This window comes from Lytechinus pictus, chromosome 16, assembly GCF_037042905.1.
Source record: "Lytechinus pictus isolate F3 Inbred chromosome 16, Lp3.0, whole genome shotgun sequence".
Classification (NCBI taxonomy): Eukaryota; Metazoa; Echinodermata; class Echinoidea; order Temnopleuroida; family Toxopneustidae; genus Lytechinus; species Lytechinus pictus.
In genome coordinates, this window is record NC_087260.1 from 23,441,726 (window position 1) to 23,459,160 (window position 17,435).

At 36.0% G+C, this 17,435-nt stretch overlaps 1 protein-coding gene across 3 annotated transcripts; it reads left to right on the forward strand.

Moving 5' to 3' along the window:
* The first annotated feature begins 676 nt into the window (after nt 1–676).
* LOC129279219 (G2/mitotic-specific cyclin-B3-like) lies at nt 677–17,435 on the forward strand. Of its 3 annotated transcripts, XR_010296161.1 has the most exons (13): nt 696–855; nt 5,286–5,451; nt 5,764–5,874; nt 6,444–6,634; nt 6,994–7,072; nt 7,834–8,004; nt 8,725–8,955; nt 9,708–9,863; nt 10,400–10,549; nt 10,932–11,062; nt 11,595–12,002; nt 14,016–14,421; nt 14,593–17,435. XR_010296161.1 is itself a non-coding variant. In XM_064111687.1 (11 exons), the coding sequence occupies exons 2-11, from the start codon at nt 5,410–5,412 to the stop codon at nt 11,644–11,646; spliced, it is 1,314 nt and encodes a 437-aa protein (XP_063967757.1). In that variant the 5' UTR covers nt 677–855; nt 5,286–5,409; the 3' UTR covers nt 11,647–17,435. The 3 variants fall into 3 exon arrangements, 1 of the variants encoding a protein (XP_063967757.1); XR_010296160.1 differs by having other exon boundaries at nt 14,016–17,435; XM_064111687.1 differs by having other exon boundaries at nt 677–855; nt 11,595–17,435.

Here is a 17,435-nt window from a genome sequence, read left to right on the forward strand (position 1 = left end):
CAATAAATTTTTACTTAGGCCTATAATGGCACTGAAATGAGCTGTTTGTCTTTAAAGAAAATTATGAAGTGGATACGTATAAAAATGCATGAATTATTCGAAAGCAAAATGCTATCTGAAATTTTGGAGATAGAGATACGTAATCGAATTACGTACATGAATCCGAAACTTGGGGGAAGGGGCATGGCCTATAGTGTCCCACACCCTTATTTTTTATTATTATTTTTTTTTTTTTGGGGGGGGGGGGACTTGTTCCCATCCAGTCTCTCTGAAGACGCCCGTGACAAAGAAACTGAGAGTGAGAGGCCGGGGGCTAATTTGAAAGAAATTGTGTGTGTGTGGTAATGGTGTGTATATGAGCAGATCCAAATATGGGGTGGGGTTTTGTCCCCTGCCCCTGCCAAAATGAATAGAGAAAGAAATGATGAGATAAAATAGGTCCTGCTGCTAACTCATGCACCCCTGAAAGAAAGAGCCAGGGTTAGTGAAGGAATGATCCGGGGACAAAGGAGAACATTTAGCGTCCTTGCATATCCCCCAAAAGGTAAAGGTAAAACCTGTAAAAATCTCCTCGAGCATAGGGACCCCCGTTTTTTTTTTTTTTTTTCATTGCTACTCAACAGAAATATCAAAGTCTAACTCACAGACTATGACACAAGGAAAAAATTGACCAATCAACGTTCGCGATTCGCGACGTGTCATCAAACAAAACATCCGCAGCATGCAGCTAGCTGCTGAACTGACGCGTCAAATTTGAATCGTGCCAAAATTTAGTGAAAATTTCGGCCGTATGTGATGATGGCTCTACTCTGATTAAGGAGAAAGTAAGCTCAAATTGACACCCACATTCTGGAGGTAAATATATTTATTTGTTTAAATGGTATTTTTCATTAAATTCATCGCACAAATTTGGAAAAGTGAGTGAGTTAATGCAACTGGCAACTGCACTGGCATGGTGCGTGTTAACTGTTAATACAAATGGGGGTGTGCTGAACTGCGCGGTATACTATGAGACTATGAATGAATGAATGAATGAATGAATTAATTGAACGGGGGGGGGGTGACTAAAGTACCGTATATCGACATCGTGCAGGCATGCATTCAAATTCAACAACATCGTCATCAGTCAATTGGCATTCCTCAGATCAGCTTGCGCGGCTTCATCATGTTGTTTAAACTTTAATGTTAGCAAATTCTATTGAAAGATGAAAAATGTTGTAAGCAAATTAAAAAAGCAGGTCGATAATTAACCCAGGGGCAGGGTCAGGGAGCTCCCGTCCGCGCAGCGGGCGGGAGCCCAGGCCAGGGGCTTACCGTGTATTTTACCATACTCACAGTCACGGGACTAGGGTGATTTATGGTCTAAATATTTCTCCAAATGAATTGTGAAAACAGAAATTATGCACTTACCACGATTATATGGATGAAGGTCTAACGAGTGGCAGTTTCCTGACATCTGGGCACAAACTGGAAAAGTTCTCTCCTTCTACCCCAGTCTCGATCGGCCATTTTGTTACAATTCATAACAAAAATGGCCGATCGAGACGGGGGTAGAAGGAGATAACTTTTCGTTTTTTGAGGTTCCAGTCTGTGCCCAGATGTCAGGAAACTGCCACTCGTTAGACCTTCATCCATATAATCGTGGTAAGTGCATAATTTCTGTTTTCACAATTCATTTGGAGAAATATTTAGACCATAAATCACCCTAGTCCCGTGAGTATGGTAAAATACACGGTAAGCCCCTGGGCTCCCTGGGTTAGTCGATAATTAGACAGGAATAACCGTCGTTTCTGGGGATTTATAAATTTTAATTTATATAACAATTTCTGACATTTTACTATCATCCCCATTTTATGATTGGTGAGTGAGCCAACGCAGTTCAGCAGAACAACCAAAATACAGAGACTGAAGCTTTTGGTCTAGTCGATAATAATGAGTTTCGCACAGGCCGACTTCAATTCAACTGTATTCTGCTTCCCCACCACTTTGCCTAAGCATGCCTAGAATATATCTAGCCCTCGGGCCTAGACAGCCGGCAGCCGTCTGTTTCAAGAAGTTTTTTAAAAGAAATTATTTCTCCTCGTACACAGACGGCTGAGCTGGCTCACGATCGTGGAGCCGCCAATAGGGGGCAAAATGCAAAAAAATTCCCCCGACGGAGCTCATCGATTTTTGTCTTTATTTCATAAAAAATATATAAAAAGAACTGGACCAAAATAAAGATTATTACATGTACGGTCTATTCGTTTTTGGCCTGCAATGCACCAAAACGGAAAAAAATAAACTTAAATAAAGGACAAAAAACAGTGACTTCACTTCCCTGGTTTATCTGAACTTAAGTCATAATACATAAACATACAGTTGTGTGGCCATTGAGTCCCTGTACAGAACGAGTTAGAACTTTGGTCTCTGTAATTGATGAGTGGAGCCAACGGAGTTTAGCAGAACAACCAATAAAACAGCTAGACCGAAGCTTTTGGTCTACATTTTACCTTGCTTGAGGACTCTGTGATTATATTTTATATTGATATATAATGCGTATGAAGGGGTTAAAAATATGTTAGTGTAAATATATCAAAAATGAGAGGTTTCTTACCAGACCGATCTCATGTAGATCCCTTGATCCATTCGTAAACACCACAAATACAATAGGCTTGACCCTTGAACCACTTCGTTATGACGTAGCTTCGATAAGCGACGTTACAAAATGCTGTTTTGAAGAATTTTACAAATTATTATTTAACAAATAATGAAATTTGAAACTTTATTATAAATAGATATTATTATAAAAATAATAATTAATAATTATTTATAAATATAATCAAGTTTCAAATATTATTTGTTAAATAATAATTTTTATCTATAAATTAGGAGTCTTCAAGGCTACCCACCACTGCCACCAGATTCTGACTTCAGTAACAAAGTTAGAGGTGCTGGTCAGAAAATTGGGATCGTCCCAGTTTACAAGGACTGTCTCAGTTTTTCAAAGTTTTCTCCACACAAGAAATTTAGGAAAGTTCATTCACCAGGGCCTGACCTTTACTTTTTTCTTAGGGAGCCAGCCGGGCTCCTCAAGCACTTTTTTAGGGAGCCCGCATGGGTTTTAAGGAGCCCAAGTTTATCCCTTTTTTTTGCATAATACTGGTCATTACCTATTAAAATATTGAAGCACACCATCACGATTCTTTTTTGTTTAATAATCATCAGCACCAGTTGTATTTATTCAGGGTAAATCAGATTTTGACACCCCAACACACTTAGACACCGGTCACAAACACATAAGTCAATGACTTTTTTGTTCATTTTTAATGCCCCCCCCCCCCCTCAAAAAAAAAAATTAAATTAAAAAAAGGAAATAAATTAAATACATAAACAAAATTGATTTTTTTTCATGCTGAATCATGGATGTGGGTTGGTGTGTGTTTGTGTGGGTGTGACTGTGCGGTGGACTTGGATATACATGTATATGTTAAAGAAATTAATTCATCATCTAATTTCTACTCCAAATATTGTGTTTATATCAGTACAAAAACCACACAGGCTAAGTATGTCACATGTAGGCACATGTTACATGTACATGCATGTACCCTAACTTTTCCTGCAGTTCTTTGAAAACGCAGATCTCCACGAAAATTGCATTTTTCTATGGGGGAGTCTAAATTTGGTGTAAAAGTATTCATCAATAACTTAAATATATATCACGATGAAGAAACCATCCAACTTTATTGGTAGTTTAAAAAAAAAACCTGAAATGTAAACTCTATCTGAAACAGAAAATCACCATCATTGAGGCCTTTACTGACGGAATTGTCCCCCAGAGCTCAGGCAGAGAGAGAGAGCTCCGACTTGCACAAGTGTCAGTGCGTGCGTGAGAAAAATCCGGCGTCCTCCTAAAATCAGATGTTGCCATGTTTGATGATTTACTGTCTGATATTTACCCTCTCCCTTGAAAAAATGAAACAAATAATTTTTCAGGAATAATTCACTACCGAGGTAAGTTATTTTGGATGTTAATAGGCGCCCTTTTGACAAGCAGAGCCGAAGTCTACATGACACAGAATCGTGATATCCCTAAGGGAAATGTATGCATTGGAAATTACACACGGCGTAAATGATAATGGACCCCTGTACATGCAACTGTTTCTCGCACCGGTGTAGCCCGATTCTTTTTTCCATAGGTACCATGTGTGTGGAAAAACGTGGTACAGAAAAAAAGACGCAGCTAAGCAATTTGAAACTCGCTATTTTCGCTATTTTCAAGGTTTTTTATGATTTTGAAAACATAATTTAGACTTATAAAGCTTGGATTAGTGTGCTGGTAAGAAATTGCTTTTTTGGTGGCTGGTACTAGAAAATCTTAGGGAGCCCACCGGGCTTTTTCAATTACTTTCTAAGGAGCCCGCAGAGGTTTTAGGGAGCCTTTTGCCACCGGGCTCCCGCTAAAATCGAGCCCTGTTCACTTGTAGATCTCTAGAGGCCCAACCCAGGGAGCTCCGGCCTGCGAAAGAAGCGCCGGAGCTCCCTGGCCTGGGTTACTGTGTAGGCCTAGATCTAGACTAGTGTCAACTTGTAAGTGCCGACACCAACCAAGTGCGCAAGTCAATGTAAACATATCCGGTTTCAAAACTATAGATTATTTGAAGGCGGTAAATCATGAAAAACAGACAGGGTTGTGGGATTGAATCCCACCCATTGCATAATTTCCTTCAGTAAGATTTCAATCCACAGTGTGCTACAATCAACCCCGGGGGCCGTTTAATAAAGCTTTTCGTAAGTTAAGAGCGACTGGTGATCCCTTTTTGCGGTAAGTGGTATATTAAATTGGCGTTGGTTTAGAGCGTAAGAAGGGATCACCAGGGGTCCATTGCAGAAAGAGTTGCGTTTAAATGCAAGTCAAAAAATCAATCGCAAGTCCAAAATACGCACTGTTGATTGGATGAAAATTAAGTTGCGCATGATTTTTAGAGTTGCATTTGATTGCAACTCTTTCTGCAATGGGCCCCAGTCGTTCTTAAAGTCGCTCTTAACTTACGATTAGCTTTATGAAACACCCACCAGGTGAGGTAGATGGGTACCCAGCAGGATTAATTCCTTGAATGCACCAAGTGTCTTTAGCAGCTCTAGAGAGCTAAATCCTGGGAAATATAGTGCGATTGGTCTTAGGGCTTTGGCCTGATCAAGTTAAATTGCTGATCAATTTAGATGAAGAAGTGTGTGTTGGAGAACATAATTCTTAATCTCATAGAAGCTCATTTGATAATATATTTCTTATATTCTTGTTACAGCCTACTGCGTGGACCTGTACTAGTACATTTTAACATTGTTTGGGCAGTGCCTACGATAAACAAAGTGCATCGACCCAAACTGACTTTCGGGAAGTGATTTATTAATAACCATTTGCTGTTCATCATGCCTCTCAATTTGAAAAGAAATGGAGTAGTTACAGCCCAGGTAAATACATTTTTGTTGAGTAATACTTTATACTTATGTACATTTTCATACATGGTAGGAATTTAAGAAAGATTCAAAGTTTGACTCCAAGCATAAAAACAGTTGATGCCATGATTTGGATTGTTATTTTCCAGGGAGAAATCAGAGATTCCAGTATTAAGAGATTTTCACACTTACATATATTTATTACCTCTCTTCAACTAATGTTTTATTTAGAAAAATGACAAAATAAAAAAGGGCAATTATTATTGGCTCCATGCCATGATATATGTAACCATTTTTATATCAATTTTTCTTTTAAATCTCTATTAGATTCGAGAGGACAAAGTTCCAATGATTACCAGGGCCAAGAGGAAGTCAAATGAAGTGATTGGAATACAGGGACCAAGTAAGAAGAGAGCGGCGTTTGGTGACATCACGAATGTAAGTAATGGGGATCATCTTGTGCAGTCAGTGATTTTTCACCAAAAGATGTTATAAGCTACTGAAAATCCTTATATCTGATTGGCTGGGAGCAAATTAGTCAACGTAAAACACTGAGAAAATCCTTTCATGGAATCCTCCCTTGATGATTTACATACTTTGTGTACGAAGTCTATGTTTATCAGTGTGTCTTCATAAATGAAATCCTCAAATCCAGATCAGGAATTCTTCAAAATCTCTGCATAGCATTGGATAGTAAACCGTGAGTGTTTGTACTTGTTCTTTCAAAAATCTACAATCAGCCAATCAGATTAAAGGATTTCAGTAGCTTGTGACTCCTTTTGTAAGGAGGTGGGAGAGTAGAGCACCATTTTACAGAAATTGATATTTACAATGGATTCTGCATTGCCTTGCTCATAGGGTCATTCCAATAATTGGAGAAGTTGTAATTTATCATATTCCAAAATTCAAATTAATTGTAAAAGCAAATGAAAAATATTAGCATAGCTGATGCATTTTATGTGTTTATCTGGTGACTGATATCGTTTTTTTTTTATAATCTTTTCTAGGCCTTCACCAGTAAAAATATTTTAGGGCAGCCCAAGAAAGGATTAGTGAAGAAGCCTCCTGTGAAATCCTCTATTCCGATCAAGGCCGTGTCAAAGGTCAAGGAGAATGTTACTAAAGACCATAGGGTACCTCCAGTGGAAACAGAGAAAGCTGTGACGACCATCTTGCCAGAAACCCTACCAAGTACAAGGTACAATACTTATAATAATCCCTTTTTCTCGAAGACCAAGTCCATCCCAACAATGTGTGGTTTTGAATGAATAATGAAAAATCAACCGAGTATTATGCCGATTATGTCATCAAATTCAAATATGAAATTTATGACATTTCAAAGTTGTAATTAATTTTTAAAATATGATTATTTGCAAGATCTGGTAGGTATGCTAATGAGCGAACCAATGGCATAACCCGCTATTCTCTGGAATACTGGAATGTTGGATTTTTTTCCTCATGACAGCATGGTTTGATCCCTTCATTTTCATTCTAAAAATATTTTAAGCCATTGCTGTCCAGTCTGAAGAATGTTTAATCTCTTTCGTTCTCTTCCAGTGCCAAGGATACTGAATTTGTTGAATCAATGAACAAGAAGAATCTGGTTTCATCTCCCAGTGTTGAGATCAAAGATGCAGTAAGTATCACGCGTTAGTATGGACACTACAAGGCTTCCAGGTGTTTAGGCTCACTGGGTTAGTCTCTTTTAAATGAATATTTGGTTTATGAACAGTTCATCTTACCATGTAGACTGAGTAGCGTTCAGACCAAATGGATTTGAGAAGAAATGGGTATATTCTAATTGAAATTAAACAAAATGGTCAGTAGATGAATTGGTTGTAGACAAAGTATTAGGCCATGTAGGATGAGACCAAACAGAAAGAGAGAGTGGGTGTCAGCCTTTGATGCAGTTCAATAATTTATCATCATAGGAACTCAATGTGCAGAATGGGAGGATGTTAATGAATTAACAGCATTTTTCCTCAAAGTGTCTAAACTTTCAATACAACCATGAATTTTGTTTTGATGTCTGATTTCACATGAACCTACATGTAATGTAGTGTAGTAAAGTATTATACTGTATTGTCAGTGCATGATTAAAACAACATATTACTTTTCACCCGACTTGAATATGCACCTGAACATGAAATGTGTTTGCATGTTATGTTCTGAAGGAATTCTGAAAGAATTTGCACAACCCGTTTTACACCTAGCAGGCTAGCTTCCAACATTTATCAAATATTGGGTGTCCCTGTTCTGGGTAAGCTTTCATTTTCGCAAGAAATCACAGTAATTCAGTCATAAATAGGTATCTGTGTAGATAACTCCCCCCATGGGTACAAGAAAAATCAAAGTGAAGCATTTTAAATTAAGTCCTTTTCTCTGATCTTATCCCAGGTTGCAGCCATCTCACTAGAATCTGATGAGGTAGAGGAAGAACGGGTAATATCAGAGGAAGAGACAGAAGAGATTGAGGAGTACACAGACATTGATGCAGAGAACTTGGGTGATCCTAACCTAGCTCCGAATTATGCTGCAGACATTTTCAAATACCTCAAAGAAAAGGAGGTAGGACCATCTTTGTTCAATTAATTTCAATTATATCAGGGACTCCTGCTGCAAAGTAGAATGGTAGATGGTTTCTTCTCTTTACAAATTTCTGTATTTTCACCGTTGCTGTTTTATATTATGAATATTTGATTATCACAGGGCATGTTGACCTATAGTCCAGTTTGGCTTCTTTGAGAGGGTCCGGGAAGCTATTATTTCTGAAGCTGAAGATAGAAGGATGCATACCTTACAACTTTAGCATCACTCCATTACACACAAACCCTGACAGAGGTGTAGTGGTGAGGGGTAGTATGCACAGTTTGCATTATTTAATATTACTTGCTAATAAGCCCAGCACACACTATGCAACGTGATAGCAGTAAGACCCGATTGCAGCAAAATAGCAGAGTGCGTCAACCTGCAACACGCTGCAACTGTGATCCGATTGTTGCAGAAGAATCGCAGACCAAATCTTAGAACGACATGTTAAATCTTTCTGCGATTTCGCTGATTTCAGCTAATGAGATTTGTCCGAGACGAAGACGTCTTGCCCAAGTTGCTGCGCTGATGCATTGCAGACAATGTATGTGCAAAAGAAGAGGTGCCATGGAGATGCAGTGTGTTGCAGAGCTGTTGCAATGTGTGCCATTGCATCCCATAGTGTGCTGGGCTTTAGTCTCAGATCCCACTTTTTTCTGATTTCTGACTTGATTGATTTATTTCCCATGTTTATTTTAGGAATCAAGTCAGATTGATGACTACTTCAGTAGACAGAAGGATATCACCCGTCACATGAGGTCTGTACTGGTTGATTGGCTTGTTGAAGTACAGGAGAACTTTGAACTCAATCATGAAACACTCTACCTAGCAGTCAAACTCACAGACATGTACCTCGCAAAGTGCAAGATTGCCAAGGACCTACTGCAGCTCCTAGGAGCAGCCTCGCTTTTCATTGCCTGCAAATTTGATGTAAGTGAACTAGAGGTTGATCAAAGTTGGTTACTGGGGAGCGTTTCATGAAAGGACTTGTCAGACGTTTTATCCGACAAGTCCCATTTTATCCGACAGTTACTATAGTAACAGTGCCTCTCAGCCAATCAGAATCGACGAAAGATGTCAGATCTGACAACTTGTCGGACAAAAATGTTGATGAAACGCTCCCCAGATTGGCAACTTGTTAGGATTTTTTTCAAGTATATATGTATTGTTTGCTGTGTAAAACTTGAAAAAAAATGTGAGGGCTGCTGAGAAGTCCACTTATTGTGCCTAGAGAATTAGATGCGCTATGTCACGGGCAGACGTGTTTGATGAATCAAGGGCATTTCAAGCAAGATAGCCCCCCCCCCTTTCTTTTTAATAGACTCGTTTTTGAAATCTGAATGAAGAGCTTTTCTATAGTGATTTTCACTAACAATTTGCTTTGAGCCAACCAGTTACACGGATATCTGTAGCTTATAACAAAATAGTCTGTGGACTTCACTGATCATTCATTACATGAAATTCTCTACAGAAGGGTAAAAAAATGAAGTTGAGGGTGATTTACTGCCAACATTTTAAAAACTGCCCTTTTAATTACCAAATATCCATCATAGATTGCTGGTATAAAAAAATGTCACTCGGTTTCGCATGTGGAGCATCTTTTTCAGTAAATCATTGATTAATTTGAAATTAATTTGCCAATGATAATCATGAATACGTGCTGCCATTTTCTTGTTTTATAGGAGCGTATACCACCAGCCCTAGATGATTTCCTGTATATCTGTGATGATGCATACTCTAGGACACAGTTTACTGATATGGAGAGGAAAGTACTAAGGGTTGTCAACTTCTCTCTTGGTGTCCCACTCTCCTACAGATTCCTCAGAAGATATGCAAAGGTAATGATCAATTCATCATCAGACAGAAATAGTCAATTGGTCTACACCTGTTTCATATCCTTTTCATTTGGTCTTATACCACATAGTCTAATCCTAGGTCATCTACATTTACCTACCATTTTTGTCCATATAATTTCTATTCAGCCCATTGATCATTTGGTTAAATTTACAGTTAGGCTGTACCCATTTAGTGTCTGATATTCACTATGGTCCATCATCATTTAGTCTATATGGTTAGGCAAACTGTTTATGAACAGAATTTTCATTCACCAATATAACAAGTTCTAAGCTACATGTTAGACCAAGTGAAGTGAAGCCGAATGGCAATAAGACCTCTTTGATAGACTGAATGGGAGAAAATTGTTGTGTATCACTACTACTTTAATACAATAGTATGTATACATGTTTATGCACATAAAAGCCGCTTTGCTATAGCCTATAGCCAGGATAACTATGCTGCAATATTAAGTGCTAAAAGGAGTCTGATAAAGAAAGTGTAATTAATCATTTTGTCATGTAATCTTCTCTTGATACAGTGTGCCCATGCTACCCTGGAGACTCTTACCCTAGCTAGGTTCATTCTAGAACTCTCATTAATGGAGAGTACATTCATTACAATGGCTGATTCTCTCATAGCATCCTCTGCTCTCCTTCTAGCTTTCAGGATGAAAAGCAATGGCACTTGGGTAAGATATTCTTTTATAATTTCTATTTTTTTCTCTGTCTCTCTGTCTCTTTCTACACCCTGTCTTGGAGTTGCCAACTAGTCCCGTTTTTCAGTTCAGAAAATTGAGAAGACTGATGGTTTCATGTAAAATACTGATTATATCTAAAGTTTCAGTTTTATGTGTTGTCCTTTGGTAATTATTTGAAAATACCAATTTCCTCACTAAAATGCTGAATTTCAGCATTTAGAATACCAAAATGTTTTTGTTCATATCAGCAGCTCTGCTCTTTCACTTTGCCAGACTTTACACATCATCTTCACACTTCGGATTTTTTGCTGTAATTTATGATTTCAGATTGTCAAGTATTGAAAATGCTTCACATTTGTTTATTATGTTTTAGGATGCTACACTGAGACACTATTCAGGTTACAAGGAAGAAGATTTGAAGCAATGCATGTACCAGCTAAACTCAATGCTTAACAGAGAACCAAACAAACAACTTGCCACTGTCAGGAACAAGTACTCTCATCCGTAAGTTATACTTTGCTTCTTTCTTTCTCTTTCCATTATGTCAAGATCCTAATTGCCAATGATTTTTCATTTTTGTGGTATACATATCACAGAGCGGTCGAGAAATATTCTTGAACCATTGCAACTTTTCAGGCCGGAGATAAATTTTTTCTATTTATGTACAGAGTAATAATGGTTATATAGTTAATAATGTTCTGCCTGTTGGCAGTTCTTTTCAAGTGATTTAGGCCCTCTAATCAATGCTAATGTGATTCTTGGAGAATGCTTGGTGTCGGCCAAATGTCAGGCCAGGGAAAAGTAAGATGACGACTTTACCATAAGGCAATTTACCTTTTGGGATTGTGTATCGTCTGCTGGTCATTAATCCTATTTTACTTTGAATCATTGACATCCAAATGATGTTGAATTCTCTGTCATGTCTGTGAACACTGATGAATGCCTTTAAAGTTGAATTTGTATGGATGATAATTCATCTGTAGGTTTTTAACTTTTTTTCTCTCTCTCTCTCTTTTTCTATCACTCACCGGTACAGTTTGTTCTATGAGGTAGCCAAGATCCCATGCATTGACCCGTTGGAGTTATGATGCAGTACCTAACTCAATGCCACCATCATCTATCAAGAATCGCCGCCACCATCATCGTCATCACTGAGGTCATTCATGGTGATTGAATGACCAAGAAAAGCCTTTGCTATCAAGCCTCGGTCAGTGAACCATCATTCCATGAAGAAAATAGTCTCATTTATAGAGTCAAAATCATTGAATTACAATCCATGTTCAGGGGTGTATCCAGCCAGAGTACTAAGAAACAACACTTTTGATTGGCTGATGATTGTACATTATCGAAACATCCCTTGAAATGGTATTGTATCTAACTTGGCTGGATGTACCACTGATCCAGCCAAACCAGCTATCATGTACAGTTACCAATTCCAGGGGCGGTATTCTGAAAACGTTCTTATCTTAATTTTGTTCTTATCTACGTCACGATCTCAAATTGGTATTCTGAAAACGTTCTTATCTTTTTCTTATCTTTTGTTCTTATCTTTTTCTTATCCTGCTAAACATCCTTTGCTGAGCGCGTAAATGTATTACTCGCGCATATAATACAAAAGCGCGCTAAAAAGATAAGAACAAAATGAAGATAAGTGGTATTCTGAAAACGTTCTTATCTTTTCTCTTTCTTATCTTTCACGATATTTATGATAATATTTAAGATAGCTAGAGGGTTATCACATCTCACGATGTCCGCGTTCTTTCTTGCTTAAAATCGATGGCCACTATTAGTAACAAGTACCCACAAGTATTCCTCCCACCCTTTCTTTCATTCACCCTTTATTTTCCCGTCTCTTTTTTCTATCCCTTTTTTCTTTCTTTCTTTCTTTATTTATTTTCTCTTTTTCTTCCTTTCTATCTGTCTGTCTTTCTTCCTTTCTATGTGTCTGTCTTTCTTTCTTTCTTTCTTTCTTTAAGTTTATCCCTCATTTATATCTTTTGTTTTATTCTTTTGAATCTTTTAATTTCTTTACTTTTCTTTTGCTTTGTTTCATTTATTCTTCATCTTTCTTCCATTTTTATTTTCCCTTTTCATTTTATCCCTTTCTTTCTTTTCTTGAATAAGTCTTTATTTCTGCTTTTATTCTTTCCCCTTTCTCTCTTCCTTTCCTCTTCTTTTCTTTTCATTTTTCTTTCTTCCGTCACATTTTTGTAATCTTTTTATTTCTTCCTTATGTTTTTCTTTCATTCTTTCGTCTTTATATGTGCTTTTCCTTTTTTCCCCTTTTTCTTTCTTTCTTCCCTTAATATTAATTTTTTCCCCTTATTTTTGTTTTCTTTTTTTTTCTTTTTATTTTTGGGTTCTTTTTTTTTTCTTTTTTCGTTCATTCGTTTGTTCTTTCTTTCATTTTTTTTATATTTCTGCTTCCTGACACTCTTGTGTCTTATTTACTTTCTTTCTTGTGTTTTATTCTTTATTTCGCTTATTCTTTTTTCGTTCATTCTTTATTTACTCTTTCTTTACTTTCCTCTCTGTGTCTTTCTTCTATCAATTTAAAAAAACCTTTTTCTTTATTCTTTCCATTAATGTTTTTTCGTTTTCTTTTTTTATTCATTCTTCACTTTTCCTGACTTTTTATTTTCCCTTTTCGTTCCTTTTCTTTCTTTGAATTTTCCTTTCTTTCTTTTTGTCTTTCTGTAATCTTTATTTTTGCTTTAATTTTCCTTTCACTTTTTTCTCTCTCATCTTTATTTCTTTGTTTCATTTTCCTTTTCCTCTCTTTTTATTCTTTTTTATTTTGTCCTTTACTTTTTTCCTTTAAGTTACTTTCTTTTCTTTCTTCATTTTTTCTTCCTCACTGTATCATTGATAATCGTTCTATTTTTTTCCCTTATTTTATTATTTTTTTATTTTTTTATTTTTAAGTTCTTTTTGCTTGCTTACTTTCGTTTACTCTTTATTTCTTTCATTATTTTTTGCTTTGTTCCTTTCATCTTTTTTTTATTCCTGCTTCATTCTGACACATTTCTGTCTACTTACTTTCTTTCTTCATATTTTATTCTTTATTCGTACCTGCTTTATTTACTTTTTATCTTTACTTTCTTTCTTTCTTTATTTTGTGCACGTGTCTCGAAATAATAATCAGTCATTGCGTATAAAATTGCTATTTCGCGCAATGCGCCAGAAACAGTGTACGCAAGTACAGCGCCCATGATATTCTCTTGACATAACGAACGCTTCTATTGGTTAAACTGCCAATATAAAGCGCATTTTGATTGGTAATATCCTAGAAATGGGCGTGTTGAAGATAAGAAGGAGGCAGTCCTTACAAAGATAAGAACGCGTTAAGAAGATTTTCAGAATACCGATTTGCAATGATTTTAGCGTCTTCTTATCTCAATGAGATAAGATAAAAGATAAGAACAAAGATAAGAACGTTTTCAGAATACCACCCCAGGACTCTACACATCTCTGTGTTTTAGGTCATGGGTTCTTATCATTGTGGAGAGAGGTACTTGTGTAGTCTTTGCTAGGCGTCAGATAGTGCCGAGATTTGGCCATTATGAATTGTTTTTATATTACTTCTTGGCTTTACCTTTACCTTTTTTGTCATTGGTGATGATGGTGCTAGAAAATTCAGCCTTTTCAATTCGTTTTGTAGTAATAATAAAGTTCTACTGGGTAGTCTTGTGAACCAAAGAAAATGGGTGAATTAGAGGTGAAACTGTTGTGTCGTACAGGATGCAAAGATGTCCCACACGACGCACAACATTTTCACCTCAAATCAACTACAGACAAAATATTTTGTTGGTTGCCACTTTTTTCACAAGACTTTTCAGTAGTACTCTATGTTTTATACAAGGGTGTGAGAGTTCAGATTTTTATCTGATTTCAGATTTTTTGTTGTTTTGATTTTCAGCTTAATTTCAGCGTATATTTGGCCTTCCTCTGTACAAAAAGTATGGGAGCTCTTTCTATTTCAGCTTTTTTCAGATCTTTTTATTTGTGACCACTCACACCCCTGTTTATAATAGCCACAAAACAATTGAAGTTCCTTGTTTGTTTGGACAGCAGGTTGAAAAAGATGTTAAAATGGCTAATTTTTCTAGCATGGACATGGAATGGAACTTTTGTTGAATGGAATCTCACACCTTTAATATATCGTTGTCTGGCTGGTAGAAGGACATTGGGACTTACCCCTACATCAATCCCATTTCTGATAGTCAGGCAGAAGGATGTTATCTCCCCTGCGCTAGCTGTACATTTTGTGCAGCGTGTGCTTGAGCTAACGCCCCTATGCCAGATGCACATGCAGCAAAATCATCGCACAGTGCCACAGCCAGGCAACAATATCTTATTAAAATCATGGTATTTGATCATGTTTGAGAAGGGTTTTCATTGATAATATTTGTCATTCTTAGTTATGACGAATATCAGGTGTCAATTTTACATTCAGACTGTTGGCGCACAATACTGCCCCTTCAGTGTGGAGAGTCCTGAAAATACAATGTACATAGATGATGATGGGGGTGTTAAACCTCTTTTTTATCTAGAAATGTTTTTAAACACACGAACAGCTCAGAGAAAGCTAGGTTTTTTAGTTTGGGACATAAGTGGCAACATCCTTTTGCCCAGAAAGAGTTTTCTACAGGGATTAGGTAACACTCTGGAGCTGCCACCATTTTCATATTTACAGCCCTTTCTGAGCTGCCATTAAAATGTTCAAAGTAAAAAATAAAAAGATACAAGGTTTTACACTTAGTGACCAGATGGATTTCCACTCTATGATGAAAATGATGGCAGATGATTGCAGCTTTTTACCTCTTGTTTTGAGAGATTTTATGATAGATGATGAGGTATGTGTAATCAGTATTTTCATGATTCAGGTGCCAAGTCAGTAAACCATTGTATATGCATTTATTTCATGGGCTTTCTTTGATTTTAAATGAAATTGTGGTCCTCTCATTCATTATCCCTTCGAAAAAATGTTTTATTAATCAGTGCTATGGAGATCGGCTAATACCTTCATAATTTTAAGGGGATGAATTCGTGAAATGATCTCCTCAGCTCAGGCAAAATTATGTTCATTGATATCTTTCGAATTACAAGACTTTCTGATAATATAATGTAATTTTTGTTTAAAAGTTACCTCTGTATGCAATCATTGTATATAATTACAAAAGCACTCTGATCTCTCTTCCTCTTTCTATCTGTCTTTTCTTTTTTTCACATCTCCTCTCTTCCAACTTTTCTTCTTTTTTTTCCAAATAACTTGCTAAAAATCAAGCTTTTCTGATTAGTTGCTTTACAATGACTTGTACGTTCTATTCTCTTTGATTTTCCTTTTTAGATTAGCTTTATTTAATTTTCCATCAATTTATTTTGATATTTCAGTGCCCACATTGATTTATGAACGCTCTCTATTAATTATTTATTTTTATCATGAAAGGCGAAAATCAAAGAAGGGGTGTTATCAATTATGTCTGTCATTTATAAACTTACTAATAAACACAAACTACAGTTCTTTTAATCTTGCACTTTTTAAGATTCTTTTATTGAACAGCAAACAGCATAAAACACAATTTAATCATTACCGATCATGAATTTTATTATGTATCACATTTCTAATGAAATTTCTAATGCATATCTGCAAAGAGAAATTATGAAAACTGATATATCCGTTTATATATTCATTGTGCCTAACATCTTGTATAGATTATATGTATAGTATGTTGTAAATATGATTAATTAGTAAGAGTATGAGAAATGTTTGTGAGTTGATATATGAATGAAGATATGTGACACATTACGTCACTCGTTTTACTTGGCTACAAGATAAATGTTGAAGAAATGCATTTCCAACTTGGCAATATTTTAATTTATCAATTTCAATCATTTGAATTTCCAATTTGCATTTACAAAAAAAAAACAGGAAAATAAAAATGGTAAACATGATTGAAATGTACCAAAAAGACACATGTAATAATTTTTTGAATTGGTTGTTTTGGATAAGGGTTTTACTTTAATTGGGATTTAAACAGAATGAAAAAAAAAATAAATTTAACAGTTTGATTGTAATAATGATTTTATGCACACCTCGTACAGAAATATTCAATTAAACATCTGTATGTTGCAGGGCCCAGATGTCTGTCATGGGTCAAAAGTGCATGTACATTTGCTGTATTTTTAACAACTTTTTATAAAAATAATGAAATTTGTTTCAGACACTATTATTGAAACAATACCAATCCATTGACCATGATTTTATGAGTTAGTTTTTATGAATCTATTGGGAGAATATCTATTTAACTTTTTAATTGAGAGATTTTCAATAATTCACTAACTTTTAGTAAGAAAAAAAAGAGTGATGACCAATCCATTACTTTTTGTAGTCTTTTATGAATAATCAGTCGGTATCTCTCTTGAGTGCCCTAACAGACTTGATTAAAAGATTTTTAGCATTAAAAATTAGTTATATCCCATTTCTCTTTAATTCCATTAAGAATTGATCACCTTGAAATATTGCACTATTCAATTGACCATGGTATTTTCCTTGTCTCCATGAATTCTTGTTTAAAAACTCATTGGTAACTTATGGCATGATCCCATTGTACAGTGTATCATTAAAGTCAAATCAAAAGCAAGGGCGTGAAAGGGATGGAATCAAACATTGTCCTATTATACTATGCAATTTTCATGTTTCTTGAAAAAATAGTACCAATATTTTTAAACAGATTTCAGTGGATGCAATAAGAGTCAATTTATTACATGATGGAACATGCAAAGGAAAATATAAGAAAACTACTGTATAAATTATGTAAAGGAAAATGTAAAGTAGTACTAAATAGTGAGAGAAATAAAATTGTTGGGAACATAA